The sequence below is a fragment of the Pelobates fuscus genome, chromosome 1 (genome assembly GCF_036172605.1).
Source record: "Pelobates fuscus isolate aPelFus1 chromosome 1, aPelFus1.pri, whole genome shotgun sequence".
In the NCBI taxonomy this organism is placed as follows: Eukaryota; Metazoa; Chordata; class Amphibia; order Anura; family Pelobatidae; genus Pelobates; species Pelobates fuscus.
In genome coordinates this window covers 75,189,241-75,208,819 of record NC_086317.1, presented here as the reverse complement: position 1 = coordinate 75,208,819, position 19,579 = coordinate 75,189,241, and the positions used below count along the sequence as shown (strand labels likewise).

Sequence of the window (19,579 nt, the reverse complement as noted above, 5' to 3'; positions counted from 1 at the left end):
TGAGTGTGTAGGTGCTTAGACTAACCATTTAATCATTAAAGTCCAATTGTACAGCCAATCCTCAAAATACATGTACAATAGAAAAAACAAATAAAAAGCATAGATTCACTGAATGCGGTTCATCTGAAGAAATCTCTAGTTCCTAAATCTGAATATTCCATTTTATTATATTAAGATCTGAAAATCAATACACATTTTAAGCAAATTGTATATCAGCCATCAGATTGTAAATAAGCCTCCCCCCCCCCCACCCACCCATGCTTCATCAAGTAAGAGGAAGTATCCTTGGGGCTAAACTGAAATTATATATATATATGTCTGACTAAACAATGGTCAGTGAGCACATCATATTAGAATAATTAAAATTTCTACACTGTCACATTTTTTACACTTTTGTACATTCTCCACTTTGAATTTCGTAAAATTACTTTTTGGGGGTTGCTGTTTCTGAAAAAAAAAATAATTCTCCATCCCTCTAGTTAACTCTAACCAATGTTTGGGAATGGTAGCTTAAAATATTGGAATATTTGGATAAACAATCAGGCCAATCTAACTGTTATGTCATCAGATTAAGATTATAAGTGCAAAACATCCAAAGGAACATCATCTCATGATAGAATACATTATTGAATACCTCTGGAATACAGTTGTTGATGCATATCCATCTGGAAAGGATTACAAAGCCATTTCCCTAATGCTTTTCAGCTTCTCTGAACTACAGACAAAGCCATGTTGTCCAAATGGAGAAATGGAACTCTAAAGGATGTCTATGCTGCCAAGATCTTTCCAAGAAGGTGTACAACTATCCACAGAGCAACAAAGACATCTAGAACAACTGCCAGACTTCTACAGGTCACTCAGCTGTGGTCGTTTACCATAACACAACCAGAAGACATTGGCTACATGTTGGATGCATGGTGGAGCAGCCTGATGGAAACCCTTACTTACTAAAGCAGCATGAATATTTTTCCCGAGTTTGCCAAAAAGCACCTGGATAATCTCTAAGACCTATGGAGCAGATATCTACAGACAGATTATGTAAAAGTGGAACATTCTGAAAGATAACACTTCGTTATACCTTGCAAACTTCCCAGTCAACAGCCAATTGGTGTGGTAGAGTGGTGGATGCAGTGCCATGGACTGGATATCATTTGCCGCAACAGGACATATTGCCATCCTAAACAAAACCTTGGATTTTGATTTCTGGTGGTGTGGTTGAGTGACTGGTATCACCATTCAGCAAAGTTTAACATCATTTGATCATTCTATATATTTATATATTTATTCATTAATTTATTTATGTTAAACATACATATCACTATGTGTACAGTCTGTTAGCTGGATAATCATTACAAAGTGCCCAGTATGTGTTTAAAATGTGTCACTGAGTTAAAGTAGTTGTGTAAGGGAGAGGGGGTTATGATTTCTCTGTAGCTCTTTGTAATCATTAAGTTAATTATCCATAACTAAAGCTGAAGTTACAAGGTTGTGATTATATATAAATATTTTCCCACAGATCAATATATGTTGCATAAAATTATCTACAAAATAAATTAAATAAGTATCAAATATGTTTTGTTGTTGTTGGACTGTATGATGTAAATATAATCCCCTTTTTTGTGTTTAATTTGTCAGCTGGTTTTGAAAGCAATGGCTGCAAAAGTTCACTAATGCAATTTTCTGGAATAATTTAATCTACTTCTTGTTGGAATTATACCTATAGTGTTATTCATTAAAGTGTAAATTGCCGTTAATTTACAGTAAGAAAACTTTACATGAAAAAACATGTTCAGTTTTTTTTTTAAGCTAAAATGTGCAATTCACTTTTAATTCAAGTTTAAGTGAATAACCCTGTATATGTCCAACAATATAAAAAAGTTTAATAAATAATTCACTTTTGCTATATATTCCAGACACTGATATTGATGGATTATAATAATATAGTAGCTACTTTCTACTTTTAAAATAATTATTTTTTAAACATAACCAACTTAACTACGTTAAAGGTTTGTTCCCGCTATGGTACTTTGTTTTACATTTTGCAAACATGTTTATCAATTCACAATGTATCTAAGAAGAAAATTCAATATCTTTATTTTTTTACTTTTTTATTTTATTTTTTTTAGAGAGCAATTCGAGTCCGCAGCCATTCCATGGAGACCATGGTGGGAAGTCAAAAGAAGCACCAGTCAGGAGGGATTTCGGGGAGTCTAAGTGGAGGCATTGTTCATACAACTGCAGAGGTCACAAAGACCACTTTCTCCGTAAGTTGCAGTTCCTTAAAATAGTTGTTAAGCTGTAAAGTGCTACTGTTGAAGTAAAGCATTTGTATCTTTTGGTTACTTTTGAGTTGGTTCCATATTATGCCAGTTGTGTTTCAACAAGAGTTTTTGGACAATCTTGTAAATAATAAGTATAGAATACATGCAAGTAATGAGAGGTTTCTATCACTATTTAAAATTCCAAAACATTGTAGCACCATTATCCACCTGTGATTCATATTTTAAGAAAGACAATAAGGATGTTAGATGCAATTTTGTTTAGAATATTGGAGAAATGATAATCAATATTGTCCCATAACACTTCAAAAATGTTGTGTTACTAGTGTTTTTGTTGGCTTATATTCATATATCTATCTCTTATTCTTTTTCTACTGGATTTATTTTCTAGCCCCCGGCAGTGGTCACAAAGACACAATCCAAGAGTCCTATAAAACGAAGATCTGGTCTCTTCCCTCGTCTGCACACAGGAGCAGAAACCCAGCCTGATGGCCGAACTCGGTGGTACATATCTTAATTATTGTTCTTTTTAAGAGTCATAGTTAAATAAACAATTTTTGTTCTGTTCGTGTTATTAAAGTTGGCAGCAAAAGTTAAAAAGTAAAGGTAGCTTATACTGTAATTTCCTTTTGTAATTTCTTACAAGAGAAGGGTTCTTCTGGTACTTGGCAGACGAACAACTGTTTGCATTGGTCTAAGTTTTTAAAATGACAGTGTTTCTAATAAAATTGTAGGGAGAGCTAAGGTGGCATGGGATTTCTAAGTAATATATCTACCAAGTAGCTTTGTACCAGAAAGATTATGGAGAGACCAAACACTGTAAAACACCCCACAGAGCAAATACAAAAATTAATGTTATGCACCTGCATATTTAAAGTTGGACTTGAGAAGGCATTCTTGGGCACAGAAACCTGAGAAATTGTGTTTCCACAACTATTCTAGAGCTCCCAGATAGACATGCAAATGAGCATAGACAAGCATCATGCTTCAGTTTTCATATTGCATTTCTGCAGATAATCGTGGCAATGGAGACTGTTTTAAACTCACCTTTTTTGTTTTTAAACCAAAGCATGTGCTATGATCCATGAGCCATAACTACGGGTATCTGTGCTTCACAACAAGTATACAAACTTTAGTTCTGCCAATTAATTATGTTGTTTTTTTTCCATAGTGATAGTGTATCTTCTACTCAAAAAACTCCAGATGGTGGACAGTCATCTCAGGACGTCAAGTCTGAAACATCTTCCAATCCTAGCTCCCCAGAAATCTGCCCCAACAAAGAGAGGTAATGAATGTTCATGGATAGACTTTGTTCTTATGATGTAATGTAGATCTCAGTGAACTTAGTGGGAACATTTACAAACCTCTGGTTTACTGGTTATGTTTTTGGCAGGGGCCTATGGGCCTAGGATCTGTAAATTTACATTTGGATATAAAATCTATACACATTAACATACATGAAAATGGAAGATCTCAATATATCATCCATGTTAAACTATGATTAAGATAAACCACATGCTATTCATGAATTGTCATTTCTGAAAATGTTACACTTATGTCAGCCCTAATTATTTTATGCTGACTAAACTGATCCCTCATTACTCTGGAAATTGAGGTCACTTAAACCTATTTTAAAGAAGAATTAAGTCAGTGAACTTTTGTTTAACCCCTTAAGGACACAACATTTGGAATAAAAGGGAATCATGATGGAATATTTCCGTCATGTGTCCTTAAGGGGTTTGCCTAAGGCAGTGGTTCCAAAACCAGTCATGATGGCCTACCAACAGTCCATGATTTATGTGTTTCCCTGTTTTATTCCAATGGAGATACTGAGAAAACCTGGACTGTTGGAGGGTCTCAAGAACTGGTTTGGGAAAAACTGGATTAGGGTTTTAAATCTGCCAGAAGCTGAATAAGATACCTTGGCCTTGAATGAATGTGGTCTATCTACCTCACTGTAATAAAAATTTCAACTGTAGGTGATGACATGTGAACCTTTATATGCATTTTATATTATATTATAATATATATTATTTTACATTAGTGCTATATAAATAGCAATAACAATGTGTGTGTTACCCTTGTAGTATAAAACTATAGGTCACCTGAATTTTAGAGCTGGGCAACATATATCTCTATTGAAGAAACCAAAAACCGAAATCTGTATTGCCTAACCTTGTTTCATTAAATCCGCTTTGCAATTCCCATGTGTTAGTTGTAACTGCTACATTTCAGAGAACAGTTAGTCTGTTTAAGTCACTTTTTCTTAAATTTATTTGTCTGGAATCCAAATGTTGACAGCAGCATGTCTACACAGTCTTCAATTACCTCAGTGACCCATTCTTCAATTGTATTATATGATGTATACTACAATTCTGACTTTCTACCATTCTAAAGAATTTCTCCCAATCCCCCGGCAGTAAAAGATTGAGAGATCAGCTGATACCCTCAGCCTTTTACCAGCATCCAAAGGAGAAGATTCTACCTTAATGCTAGGACAGGGGTAGGCAACCTTTTAGCAGCACTGTGCCGAAATAGGATTATAATGTCCCATAGCGTGCCGGTCTTATTTTATTTTAAATTGAGGTGTGCATGTTGCCATATTCTGCTTGTGCTATTTATACTGCAGTTGCCTTGTATCGTTGTATTTGTGTGTATATGAGCTAATATATTGTATATGTTCGAGAGTAGTTTGTGGTATTGTGTATGATACCTAGAAATGTCGACTGTTTATGGGGGCTGCTTGTGGAATTGTGTGTGTGGATGGATATGTCACATTGTGTGTTTGGTAGTGTGTGTATTTGTCGGGCTGTTCGGGGTATTGCATGTGAGACACTGCATGTTTGGTTGTGTGCATGTATGTGGATTGTTAGTGGTGTATGTTTGTGCGGATTGTGTGTATGTTTGTTTGAGGGCTGTTCGTATTATTTGTATGAGGGGAGGGTTATTCTGCAGCTTTGTGTATATCTTGCAGTGTGGGTGGCTTCCCTAGATTCCAGTGGGGACCAACCTGGCCAGGTACAGGTCAAGGAAAGGAGCTGCAATAGCAGCTGCCGGCTGCTCTACTACAGTGTGGATTCCCATTCACAAGTGCAGGGAGGAAGTGATCTGAGGTCACTTCCTCTACGTGCTGCAATGCATAAATTGAGGATTGTCCTTCACCACCTTTTCGTATTAGCAGATATCTGAAGTTTCACTGGGACTCCTGATAGGCCAGAGCCTGTTTGGCTATAGCAGCCTTGTGTGCCGTGCAAAGAAACCTCGAGTGCGGTGCATGGCACACTTGCCATAGGTTGCCTATCCCTGTGCTAGGAGAGGGTAGTAGGGCCAAGAAGATAGGATTTTGGTGATATTGGTGATTGGCAAAACTCCATTGGCAAAATTTTGGGGTCAGGATTATTTGCATCACTAATCACAGTCCACTATTGAATGAATACATTTAATAGAGAGTAATAATTGGGAGTAGAAATCTAGAACATTTTGAGAAATAAAAAGACATGAGAAGTAAGTAATATTTTTGATTATAAACAAGGTGGCCTAAAACACAAGCTGCCAATTGACATTGATAAATGTTGTGTATATTCTATCTCTTCCAGACCTTTTATCAAACTAAAAGAAAATGGGCGCTCCAATATCTCCCGTTCATCATCCAGCACTAGCAGTTTTAGCAGTACTGCTGGGGAGAGTGAGGCATTAGATGAATATGAGAGTGGGGTATGTATTTAATGATTACAAATAGTGATTTAAATAAATGGTTTTATTCATTAAACTAGGAATTATTAAAGACTGATGTTTTAACTTACAATTTGCAGATTCAAAAATCCTAATTGATTCTTCACTGTTCTTAGTTTATTAGATTAACCAAAATATATTGTCAAACAAATGTTTGTAAATAAATTAACAGTATATATCTCTATAATTATATTAATTATGGAATGCAAAATAAAAAATAAATAAAAAATTAAAATATTATATCATGATCTAATAATGTTAGGCGTCTCATTTGCTACAACCCTAAAAAGTACACATTTTTATTCAGTCACCAATAATATGACATAGTTGGCAGGGGGGGACAACCCACTCACTTCATTACCTTTTGTCATTACATTTACCTACTCAATGACACTCTTGATGTGAGAAAATAATAGGACCATTTTTTTTTAAATTGGTCTCAATTTCTGACCACATACAGATCAAGTTAGAGGTTGTTTTGCAATTCCTAAATTTTTTTTTAATTAAGTGCATATCTTCCAAAGACATATTTACTCAAAACTTATTTTTAAACAAAATTACAATAAAATGTTGTACAATTATACTGAACATTGTTTATGTATTTCTTAACCCTAAAATTGCATTTATATGCTTTTTACACAGGGCAGCCAACCATTGACCGCATCACCATTCAAACAGGAAGTGTTTGTCTACAGTCCGTCGCCTAGCAATGAGAACAATACACCATCCACTCCTGTAATCATGAGCAGGAGCCCCACAGGTGCGGTTTTGTTATATTTCAATAAAGCTGGAGAGTTTTGAATAAAAGTAAAAGTGAATGCGTGTGAATGAAATATATCTTGGCCTCTTTTAGGTACAAATGCCAGGGGCACAATTTACCAACGTACAAATCATTATTCGGTATATTCATATAAGCAGTAATTTCTCTATGTTCTGACCAGAGACACAACCTTTTCGTTTAGCTCACATTTAGCTGATATATTTGCAAAGCTTAACCAATCTACTAAAAATTGTAAAAAAAAATATTTTATTTTTTTTATTGGGAAAACTCACCTAGGCAGTGAAATCTGACAAATTCAAAATAATTGTGGCTGAAGAGAAGATAATATATTTATTAGCATTAAATAGCACCAACAAATATTATAACACTTTACAATGATAGCAAGGGGATATTTAGAGTTGAAGACGGCCCTGTTCAAACAAGCTTACAAACAAGGATCTGAGGTAGGCAGATATATATCGTTAAGTGTCTTGACCGATAACAAATACTGGTGAGGTGATTTGACCAGGATTTAAATCTAGGTTTCCCAGGTCTAAGGCAGTGATGTTAACACTGCTCTAACCTGCTGATATAATCTATTATGTTAAAAAAAGCACTTGTGTCTTGCAAAACATCTAATTTTAATAAGGCACATTAAACACTTGTGATAATTGAACTGGTGCCAAGTGTAGTAAGACATTATAGATTCGTAGTATTAGTAATCAACATGAAAGACAACCATAAAGTGCAATTCAAGCAGAAGTCTGATCATCTTTCCTTCTCACAGATGTAAAGAGTAGAAATTCCCCAAGATCCAACCTCAAATTTCGTTTTGATAAACTCAGCCAGTCAAGTTCCAGCTCAAGTACAGTAAGTAAATCCTTTGCTGGTGATAAAGCCATCTAACCTAGGCGACAATTGTCATTCCCTCTTTAATTGCATAGGTGTCAAGTGTGTTAATTGTGTGGTGGGTCTGCCATACACAAGTCACTAAGTGAGAGCTAGGGCATTGCATATTGTTACCATTCATGGGCAAAATGAAATTCTTCTAATACTGTAATAAGCTAAAACTAGAACATATATTAAGCCATTTTGTTCCTTTGTACGACTGATAAAAGCTTGGTGCAACAAAATTGTGAGCCACATTAATGTTATAGAGGTAGATGTGTGGCACTTTGTTCGCTGAAACATTGAAAACATTGTGATAGGGAGCTCTCAGCTCCCTTACGTACTGCAGAGTGATGCCGGGAGCTGGAATATGACGTCATATTCCGGCTCCCGGCATAACTCTGCGGTGCTCGAGGGAGCTGAACAGGAGGATCAGTGCTCCCTCGCCGGCTGCAATCAGCCGGCCACCCTGCAGCCCAGCAGCCCCACTTGACCCCATGGAAAGGGAGAACCCCCCTCCCCCAGCATTCCCAAAGGTAAAGAGGGGGGATTGACTTTAAAAAAAATGTGAGTGTGTTAATGTGTGTGTGTGTCTGTTAGTGAGTATGTGTGTGTCTGTTAGTGTGTGTGTCTGTTAATGAGTGTGTGTGTGTCTGTTAGTGAGTGTGTGTGTGTGTGTGTGTCTGTTAGTGAGTGAGTTTGTGTCTGTTAGTGAGTGTGTGTGTCTGTTAGTGAGTGAGTGTGTGTGTGTGTATGTTAGTGAGTGTGTGTCTGTTAGTGAGTGAGTGAGTGTGTGTCTGTTAGTGTGTGTGTGTATGTGTTAGTTTGTGTGTGTCTGTTAGTGAGAGTGTATGCGTGTCTGTTAGTGAGTGTGTATGTCTGTTAGCTAATGTATATGTGTTTGTCAGTGAATGTGTGTGTGTGTATTAAGAAGGCAGGGAAACGGGGGTAGGGGAAGGTGGGGGTGGGGGGGGTGCCTGAGTATTGTCATGCCTAGGGCAGCACAGAACCAGGATAATACACCACTGTATATATTTCTTTAGTTCCTGCGCATGTTTTGTACCAAAATCAATATGCTAGCCAACCTGGGTCAACAGGAAATTCAGATACGTCTTTTCACTTGTGACTTTGAGGCTAGTGGCATTAGTACACTATGTAATCCCTTTAGTTACTCTGCTGGCTATCGGATCTGAACCACTACTTTGGATTGTGTGGCCAGTAATTCTTGTGCAACATTATACATTCAGATGTTAAAGAATTCCTCATGTGAAAGAAGTATAGGAACAGTGAGAGGTCTTATCAAACCTTGGAGTGGTCGGGCATAACTGGAAAAAACTCCAAGATGTATATAACATAAACATGGACAAACTGAGGCAGAACAGAGAACTCCTCCTTTTCCTCCTCTATTGGTTATTTTTTTTCTCACTTGACTTGTGAACCAAATGACATAAAAAAGCACCAATCAATGTACAGCAAATTATATACATAATTTTTATGAATATAATTTGCAGTACACTAATAGATGCACAGTGGACAAACAGTGTTGTTTGATTCAGAATTTGGAGGTCTGCCCATGACACCACAAACAAATGTGCCTATCAGTGTATATTTATATTATGTACATATTTTACAGTACTTTAGTATGGACATTTTTGCATTATTTTGGTTTACCCGAAATGCCTTCCTCTAAACCATGGGTTCCCAATTGATTTTTCCCGTGGAACCCTTTGATATTGTGTATCAACATCGTGAAACCCCCCCAACCCAGGATATAAAAGCCCCACATTCCTAACCCAATAAGACACAGACACTAAGAGTATATCGGTCAAATTTGTCCACAGCTTTTTATTAAAATATATAATCGTAATAAATTAACATTGAATAAAGTCATTGCCACCAACCCCGCTATACCACATCCGTATCCCCCCACAGTTATAAAAGGCAATGACCCATATCAGAAAAACATAAACATATAACAATATTTTACCAACATGAAGATAAAATGAAAGTGCTGATGTTTTGAATAGCCATGGTAGGGGTATACCCGGATATCGCTACATCCACCAGGTTCTGAGCCACCGACAAGCTTGAAACTTACCAAACTTACCAAGAACCATATTAACTCTTTCAAAACCAGCATAAAGAAGAGTCTATTTTCCTAGCCTTCAGTTTACTATCCCGCTGCTGTGATAGAACGGGACAACCCAGCAAACCAACTCCAGGGAGGGAGGGTCAAACTCAGCCAGGTAGGAAAGTGGTTTTACTAAGATGGCTGCCTATTTATATAGCTCAGCCTCTAACTTCCTAACAAACCATTATCCATTATCATTTGTACTGCGGATCAATCTAGTGGTGTATGATTTTTATGGGGAAGAAAACAGTTCAATTAGAGAAATAAAATTTAAAGACTATAATGTTTTGGATAAATTTGCTATTCTTAGAATTTTTAATTTTTGTATACACTTAGCACTGGCTCATTACACACCTACAGATTACAGACACAATCTATTTGTTGTAGGGGAATGGCAACAGCTTTATTTACCAATCTTTAGCAGCTTAACATTTCCTTCATGCAATATCACCACTGCCAAGTTGGTGCTTGAATGCCTTCAGGTGGTTAGACATCACACGCTGAATCCAAGATTTATGGTCCTGTCATTACTGCCATCTACTGGCAGGCCCATGACTTCCCAGTCCCATGACTTTTAAATGTATTTTCGTAACAGAAAATTTATGATTGCATAAACTCCACCACTTTATATATGTCAGGGTACCTGGAGTCTCTACCTTTGAGAGAGGTAGAGACTTAGAAGTTTATCCGTCCGGACGCCATGTCTCCTCGGTCTCCCGCGGTTCACTCGGTCTTGCTAACGCCGGCCGCGAGGGAGTCACTTCCTTTTATAACAGGAGGACCGGAGGTAGACGTCATGACGCCAACCCGGAACATCCTGCCACTCAAATCTCGGGAGACGAATCAGGACTCGCCGGAGGCGTGTCCTCTCTCCCTAGCCAGGATACTTAACGGTGGTTCTCTCATTCACTCATTGCCCTGTCGTGGTTCTAGTCCGCCTAGTCACACAGTGCTTTGTTATTCACTTGTCTTTTGGTTCTGACCCGGCTTTGTTATTTATTCTCCTGCCTTTCTGTTATCCTTGACCCGGCTTGTCTCTCGCTTACCTGTCCTCTCGTTTCCTCGACCTCGGCTTGTCTCTGACCATTCTATTGTAGTTATACGTTAAGTCCGGCCATTCTAAGGACCGGTATACGTATCTGCTACTCTTTGTACTCTGCGTGTTGGATCCCTGACCCGATCCTGACATTACGACAGGGCCATGGATCCTGCAGGTACAAATTGTCAGCTTGGTTCTCCTGATCCTAGGTTTGACGCCATGGATCATAGGATGGATCAGATGGCTCTAGCACTACAGGCGCTGCTGTCTCGCCCTATTAATCCACCTGAGGAGAGGCGTAATACTTCTGCTTCTTCTGTGGGTTCGGGGTTAGAGGTAGCTACTGTAGGTGCTTCTTCCCGAGTTACCCCACCTGTACGTTATGCTGGTACTCCTGAGAGGTGTCGTGGCTTTTTGAACCAGATCAGTATTCATTTCGAGCTACAGCCTCGTTCATACCCTACTGATAGGGCAAAGGTGGGATTTATTATTACCTTACTCATTGAGAAAGCTCTGAGATGGGCTAATCCGTTGTGGGAGAATGATAATCCATTAGTCTATAATTATAATTCCTTTGTAGCTGCTTTTAAAAGAACTTTTGACCCTCCTGGCAGGAAGGCCAATGCAGCCAGATTACTGTTGCGCCTTAGACAAGACAACCAAACACTTGTGGATTATGCACTAGAGTTCAGGTCTTTGGCGGCAGAGGTAAAATGGAATGAACAGGCCTATATAGACGTATTCTTAAATGGTTTATCTGATGTAATACTTGATGAGGTAGCGACAAGAGAGCTTCCCGAGAACCTGGAGGACTTAATTTCCTTTATCTCTCGGATTGACGAACGTCTAAGGGAGAGACAGAATACTCGAGATAGAACCGCTAAATCTTCCCCTAGATTAGCACCATCGTTTCAAATTTCTGAAACCAAAGATCCACAGGTTTCAGAACCTATGCAGTTAGGCCTTACTCGTCTCTCAGAGGAGGAGAGACAGTACAGGAGAAGAGAGGGACTGTGTATGTATTGTGGGTCCAGAGGTCATGTACGTTTGAGCTGTCCCAGCCGTCCGGGAAACGCTCGCACCTAAGTTCCTCTAGAGGACAGACCTTGGGTGTTTCGATTTTGTCCTCTACTCATAACTACCAAGAACATAGACTCCTATTACCGGTCTCTTTAACTTGGGAGAAGGGAACTTTAGAAACTATGGCATTGATAGACTCCGGCGCTGCTGAGAATTTTATCGACCAAAAGTTTCTCACCAAACACACTATCCCATCCCAGTTAAGGAAGACACCCTTGGCTGTTGAAGCCATTGATGGTAGACCTTTAGTTGAGCCTGTGATTTTCCGGGAGACCACACCTCTTTACTTAACTACTGGTATTCTACACAAGGAGGAAATATCCCTACTACTCATTTCATCTCCTTCTGTTCCCATAGTCCTGGGATACTCCTGGCTTAAGAGACATAACCCCGTTATAGATTGGAAATCAGGGGAAATAGTTTCATGGGGTCAGAATTGTCAAGAGAATTGTTTAAAGAAAGTGTCACCTCTTTGTAGTGTCAACTCACTTAATAACGCTACTGACTCTACCAAAGTACAGATACCGTCCTTGTATCAAGATTTGAAGGCAGTATTTGACAAAAGAAAGGCTGATACCTTACCACCACATAGGCCTTTTGATTGCAAAATTAATTTACTTTCTGGTACCATGCCCCCCAGGGGTCATGTATACCCTTTGTCCACGAATGAAAACTTAGTTCTAGAAGAGTATATTCGTGAAAACCTAGACAAGGGGTTCATTAGAAGATCCTCCTCTCCTGCTGGGGCTGGATTCTTTTTTGTTAAAAAGAAGGATGGTTCTTTAAGACCTTGCATTGACTACCGAGGCCTTAACAAGATAACCATCAGAAATGTTTATCCGATTCCCTTGATCACCGAGCTCTTTGATCGATTAAAAAGTTCTAAAATTTTCACTAAGTTAGACCTTAGAGGTGCTTATAATTTGGTGAGAATCCACGACGGTGACGAGTGGAAAACTGCATTCAATACTCGATATGGGCACTATGAGTATACTGTAATGCCTTTTGGTCTCTGCAATGCTCCGGCAGTATTTCAGGACCTTATTAATGAGGTTCTTAGGGAGTTTCAAGATGACTGTGTAATTGTATACCTTGATGATATTCTTATACATTCCAGGGATATTGAGACTCACCACAGACAAGTCAGAAGGGTTTTACACAAACTTCTTCAGCATGGCTTGTACTGCAAACTAGAGAAATGCAGCTTTGACCAATCCCAAACTACTTTTCTTGGTTATGTGATTTCTGGGGAGGGGTTTGAAATGGATCCGGAGAAGCTCCAATCCATATTAGAGTGGCCTTTACCTAAGGGTCTCAAGGCTATCCAGAGATTCATTGGTTTCTCTAATTACTACAGACGTTTCATTAAGGGATACTCCTCTATCATTGCTCCTATCACCAACATGACCAAACAAGGGGCTGAGACTAAGAATTGGTCTACTGAAGCACTTCTGGCTTTTAAGACACTCAAAGAGCTGTTTGCTTCCGCACCAATTTTAGTTCACCCTGATACTACTCTACCTTTCCTACTCGAAGTTGACGCTTCTGAGACAGGGATAGGTGCTGTTCTGTCCCAAAGGTTGGGTGTAGATAAACCATTACATCCTTGTGGATACTTTTCCAAAAAATTGTCAGGTACTGAAAGCAGATATGACATTGGTGACAGGGAACTACTAGCGGTTATAATGGCCTTGAAGGAGTGGAGACATTTATTGGAGGGTACTTTGCATCCTGTTACTATTTTGACAGATCATAAAAACTTATCCTATATTGGGGAGGCTAAACGACTATCATCTAGACAGGTTCGTTGGTCCATATTTCTCACTCACTTCAACTACGTACTCACATATAGGCCAGGTTCTAAGAATTCTAAAGCCGACGCTTTATCTCGCCAATATGAACCTGCTGCCGTATCTGAGCCGGTTTTGTCCTCTATAGTACCCAAGTGTAACATTATCGCTAACACTACTCTCAAAGTTCATTCCCTGATCAGATAAGGAACTTGCAGCATCTGGCACCTAGACTGACTCCGGCTTCCAGACTTTTCGTTCCCCCTGAACTTCAATTGGAGCTCTTACAGTGTCTTCACGAGAGTAAGGTGGCTGGTCATCCGGGTGTTCGCAAGACGTATTCTTTGATCTCCAAGGATTTCTGGTGGCCGTCGTTACGGAAGGATATTAAGGATTTTATCGGGGTTTGTGTGGTCTGTACTAAAACTAAACTACCGCATACGCTTCCTTGTGGTCTTCTACAACCGCTGGAAATTCCTGACAAACCTTGGTCCTGTGTGGCAATGGACTTTATTGTGGATCTGCCTGTTTCTAAAAAGCACACTGTTATCCTCACCGTAGTCGATAGGTTTACCAAGATGGCACATTTCGTACCTTTGCCTAAACTCCCGACTTCTCCTGAATTGGCGGAGGTCTTTGCTAAAGAGATTTTTCGTTTGCATGGGATTCCTTCGGAGATCACTTCTGATAGAGGCTCCCAATTTGTTTCACGTTTTTGGAGGTCGTTCTGTTCTCAATTAGGCATCAAATTGAATTTTTCGTCCGCCTATCATCCTCAGTCTAACGGAGCTGCTGAACGAACTAACCAGAAGATTGAGCAATACTTACGTTGTTTTGTTTCCGAACACCAGGACGATTGGGTCGGTTTGATTCCTTGGGCAGAGTTTGCGCACAACAATCTCGTTTGTGACTCCACGCATTCAAGTCCCTTCTTCATGAACTATGGCTTTCATCCATCCATTCTTCCCCCGGTTTCTCCTTCCCAAGGAGTGCCGTCGGTTGTATGTCCATGTGGCCAATTTGAGGAAGTTGTGGGATCAGACTCGACAGATTCTTCTACACAATTCTGTACTGGTAAAGAAACATGCTGACAAACGTAGAAGGGCGGCTCCGAATTTTGTTCCGGGCGATAGAGTGTGGTTGAGCACTAGGAATATTCGTCTTAAAGTTCCTTCCATGAAATTCGCTCCTCGTTATATTGGTCCCTACAGGATCTTGACTCGAATTAACCCAGTGGCATATCGTCTAGCTCTTCCAGCTACTTTACGCATCCCGAACTCCTTTCACGTGTCATTGTTGAAACCTCTAATCTGTAACAGATTCTCCTCCACAATCGCCCCTCCGCGCCCTGTTCAGGTGGAGGGTCAGGAGGAATATGAGGTTAACTCCATTATTGATTCTCGTGTCTCCCGGGGACGAGTACAATATTTAGTTGACTGGAAGGGATATGGTCCTGAGGAGAGGAGTTGGGTACCACAAGAGGATGTTCATGCTCCCCGTCTTCGCAGGGCATTTCACTCCCGCTTTCCATCGCGCCCCGGCTCCTTCCGCCCGGTGGGCGTATCTGAGGGGGGGGGTACTGTCAGGGTACCTGGAGTCTCTACCTTTGAGAGAGGTAGAGACTTAGAAGTTTATCCGTCCGGACGCCATGTCTCCTCGGTCTCCCGCGGTTCACTCGGTCTTGCTAACGCCGGCCGCGAGGGAGTCACTTCCTTTTATAACAGGAGGACCGGAGGTAGACGTCATGACGCCAACCCGGAACATCCTGCCACTCAAATCTCGGGAGACGAATCAGGACTCGCCGGAGGCGTGTCCTCTCTCCCTAGCCAGGATACTTAACGGTGGTTCTCTCATTCACTCATTGCCCTGTCGTGGTTCTAGTCCGCCTAGTCACACAGTGCTTTGTTATTCACTTGTCTTTTGGTTCTGACCCGGCTTTGTTATTTATTCTCCTGCCTTTCTGTTATCCTTGACCCGGCTTGTCTCTCGCTTACCTGTCCTCTCGTTTCCTCGACCTCGGCTTGTCTCTGACCATTCTATTGTAGTTATACGTTAAGTCCGGCCATTCTAAGGACCGGTATACGTATCTGCTACTCTTTGTACTCTGCGTGTTGGATCCCTGACCCGATCCTGACAATATATACATTGACATTTACATATCCTATAAGCATGGCAGTGGGAGAAGTCATGTCCACTGTTCACTATAAGTAGACCTCTTGATACCTCACAAAAGTGTTAGAGTTTGGTTTTAGTTCAAAATAAATAAATATAAATTTCAAGTTTCTAGTACCTATGGTACTAGCCAGGTATTTAAAGTTACTCACTACTGGGGGGCGGGGCCTGGACGCGAAGTCGAGCGGGCGCAGGTCAGAGCTGCTCCCGCTCTAAACGCCAATTCTGTCTGATAAAAAGCCTTAAATCGACTCCAAAACTCGTCAAATGGGCCACCGACAAAGAGCTGCTGACAAGGGCTACGAGTTGGTGCCAAATATCAGGCACCGACTACAGAACACCCAGCAACGCAACCTGAGGCCTACAAGCATGGCAGGCGTGGAGGAGGCGGCCGCTCCCCCGCCGCCAACGCCGGCTTACAGGAAGAGACTGGGCCCACGTTCCCCCCCCTATGGACCGGCGGGGGTTATCCCGGTCCCAGCTACCCATCACCTGCTGCCAAACGACAACGGGGCAACCCGAAAACGACTGACACCTTGTGCAGCTGGGGACAAGATGGCGGACCCCACACGGACCCCCATCACACGGGAGCTACTGGAGCCGCTAGAGGTCCGCCTTGACAGGCTACTCACAGCCTTCTGGAAGAGGCTCGAGAGCGGTCCGCGAACCGCGAAACTGCCACCTGACCCACCTCACCCTCCCCGCCAAGCACCAAGCTCGATCAGCCGGCAGGCTCATGAGACACACTCCGACGAGAGGCGGAGGAGACGGGTGAAACCCAGAGCACGCGGACCACACAAGCAAGGGAACAGGGGACTAGACGCAATCTTCGCCCGTTTCTGGGCACAACTGGAGGCTCGAAACAAGGCAGCAACCCGAAGCAGAGTGAAGGGACGGAGGAAGAGCGGCGAGGAGGTTCGTGCGCCACCCTCGGGCACAAACACCCAACAAGCGGCAACACACCCAGTATTGAGCCCACCTGGGCCGAGAGCCGCCGGGGTTAATCCCCCTACGCATCACCCACGGAGGCGGAAGACTCGCCGCAAGCAGCGACCCACCAAGCGTCATTGCCGTATCCCGCCAGAGACGGACCTGGCCTCAACTGTGAGTACCCAGGCCCGTGGGACACTGATGCAGGCCCTCCCCACAGCCCAGGGCTGGAGGGTTGTCACATTTAACCCCCTCCGGGAACTGTCCTCCGGATATGTCAGCGAGCCCCACTTTTGTCCTGCACCTGCCTCCAGCTACTCACCGGCTGGTCCCAGCAGCCTCCCTTTGCGGGGCATCGGATGAGGAGGACTATTGTGGACTCATGCCAGCCACCCAGGGAGACGTGTCCTTGGTGCACAGTGCTGGATACTCCACCAGAGGGTGCTTTTTACGTGTGCTGGGCTGTCTTGCACCCCTCTTTTTGGCCATACTACTTAAAGCGTGTTTGGCTCCCTAGATGATACTCGGTACTGGTGGTTACACTGTATTTGTCCTACCTGTTGCAGTCAGCTAGCCTAACAAAGTTATTTAAATTTGTATATCTTGTATTCTATGAAACACTTGTTTAATTTTCACCCGTCAAAGCCACATAATCAGATACCCTAGCCTGCATCTTATGTTTTCCTCTTTGTCCCTCTTCTGATTATATATCCTACATAAGAATAGGAAAGCATTAGACATACCTTAACAACTATACTTATTGTGCTGTTCCTTGCATGAACTCAGAATAGTTGACCAAGCACGTTATAATTCCTAAAACTCATTCCATGCTGTTTTCTAGACAACAATATTGTTTAATAAGAGAGTCTAGCATGTTTTCACTACCAATTAGCCTCAGGCTTTACTTACTTTCATAGCTTTAACAACATGTCTACGACCATGCAAAGCTTAGCCACTAATGATTCCAGACATATGCTGTTTAAAGCGACTTATGTTAAAGCGACTATTGTTAAAGCGACTATTGTTAAAGCGACTATTGTTAAAGCGACTATTGTTAAAGCGACTATTGTTAAAGCGACTATTGTTAAAGCGACTATTGTTAAAGCGACTATTGTTAAAGCGACTATTGTTAAAGCGACTATTGTTAAAGCGACTATTGTTAAAGCGACTATTGTTAAAGCGACTAATGTTAAAGCGACTAATGTTAACTTGGACATAGGATATGTCATTTTTACTAACCCTTATTTGCTACGGTTTTGCATAAATTCACACTCATACTTTACTTTAAAAAAAAAAAAAGAGGCAATGCTAATTTGGAAATGTGACACAATACTGTTGTATTTATCCGAAGCTGTAACCTACTAGAACATTATCCTTGTTTTCTCTTCTGTAACCTATCCCATATGCCTTCAATAAAAAAACAGATTGACAAAAAAAAAAAAAAAAAAGTTACTCACTACTGGAAACATGGAGGGTCCCCTGGCAAATTAATCAGGGGTGAATTACTCTACTTTATTGCTCATACTGTAAATAACACTTTTCTCTGCTGTATGTGAAATCTACTCTCTTCAAGTCTAAGTAGGTGACCCTTGTGTCCTTTGTACCTCTTATTAATGAACAGATTGCAAGTAAACTGGTCCTGTATATATTTGTATAATGTTTTATATCCCGTCTGAATCTCCTTTTTTTTTTCAAAGCAAACAAGTTAATTTGTTTAAGCCTTTCTTCACAACATGTATCTTCCATTCCCCTAATTAATTTTGTAGTCCACCTGTGCATTCTATCTAGTTTAATAACACCCTTCTTTAAAACAGATACTTAAAATTGTACAAATTAGGCAAGGAGGGGTCTTTGATTTATAAAGAGGCAAGATTATATTTTTGTTTTGCGAACTGATACCCTTTTTATGTATTTATGCCCCTTCTCATTTATTGTTTTCCTAACTCAGCACCATAACTTTATATATGTCTATATTAAATCTCACAGGTATATGTGCATATGTTTAGATATTTTTGTGTACTGGATTAAATAGGCCTTTCTATTATATGGGGGTGGCACAATTTATGTATGATGCCACTAGTTTCTTTCTGTAGACATATGATGTGTAATTACAAAATTTAGCATCCCTAAACTCCTGTGATTTTCTTTTGTCTTTGCAGTGAACTGAATTTTTGGTTGAAAGAGGTTTCCTGTCTTCAAAACTGACCGGCAAGGGTACATTCACTCCATTAATAGATACTGCCGTGTTGCATTAATGGATACAATTTGTGATCAGGCCATTCCCAAAAAAGAATGAAGAAGGAACTGCTGTTTTAATGCACTCCCCATGTCCAGTGAGACTTGTATTGTGAGCAGATTTTATGTTCTTTTAATATTTTCTGTCCAACAGCAGAATTTTATTTATTATTTTTTCTTAAAACGAAAAGCAAAGAAGTAGTTTTTTTTTAACCTATCTTTGTACGTGTGATCATTTTATTCAACCTACCTGATCACATTGTGCCAACTTCTTCATCAATTTTGAATGGGTGGATACGATAAAATCACTGACAATATGGTATCTCACCATAGTAAGTACATTCCATCTGAAAATGGTGCCTGGTGTTTGATACATTGATACTGCCTTTATCATCTGCCCAAACCTGAAGATCTTCGTATAGCTTACCCAGATTCCTTTATTATTCCTGTGATACTGTGATGATGCCATGCAGAAGATGGAGCCATTCTAAACATGGATGGATAATTTTGCGATATTTTTTGCTTCTTGTACATTCAATGCAC

At 40.6% G+C, this 19,579-nt stretch overlaps 1 protein-coding gene across 5 annotated transcripts in view; it reads left to right on the top strand.

The window, feature by feature from the left end:
• Positions 1-19,200, top strand: part of RAP1GAP2 (RAP1 GTPase activating protein 2) — a 684,483-nt gene extending 665,283 nt beyond the window's left edge. For 4 of the 5 annotated variants that reach the window (XM_063449836.1, XM_063449818.1, XM_063449809.1 and 1 more), the window contains 7 exons: positions 2,127-2,264; positions 2,671-2,783; positions 3,451-3,564; positions 5,876-5,993; positions 6,654-6,771; positions 7,559-7,641; positions 18,961-19,200. In XM_063449836.1, coding sequence (XP_063305906.1) covers positions 2,127-2,264; positions 2,671-2,783; positions 3,451-3,564; positions 5,876-5,993; positions 6,654-6,771; positions 7,559-7,641; positions 18,961-18,963 — 687 coding nt within the window. In that variant the 3' untranslated portion in view covers positions 18,964-19,200. The remainder of the gene's footprint in view (positions 1-2,126; positions 2,265-2,670; positions 2,784-3,450; positions 3,565-5,875; positions 5,994-6,653; positions 6,772-7,558; positions 7,642-18,960) is intronic. The other variant, XM_063449826.1, reaches the window with a different exon arrangement.
• The last annotated feature ends 379 nt before the right edge of the window (positions 19,201-19,579 follow it).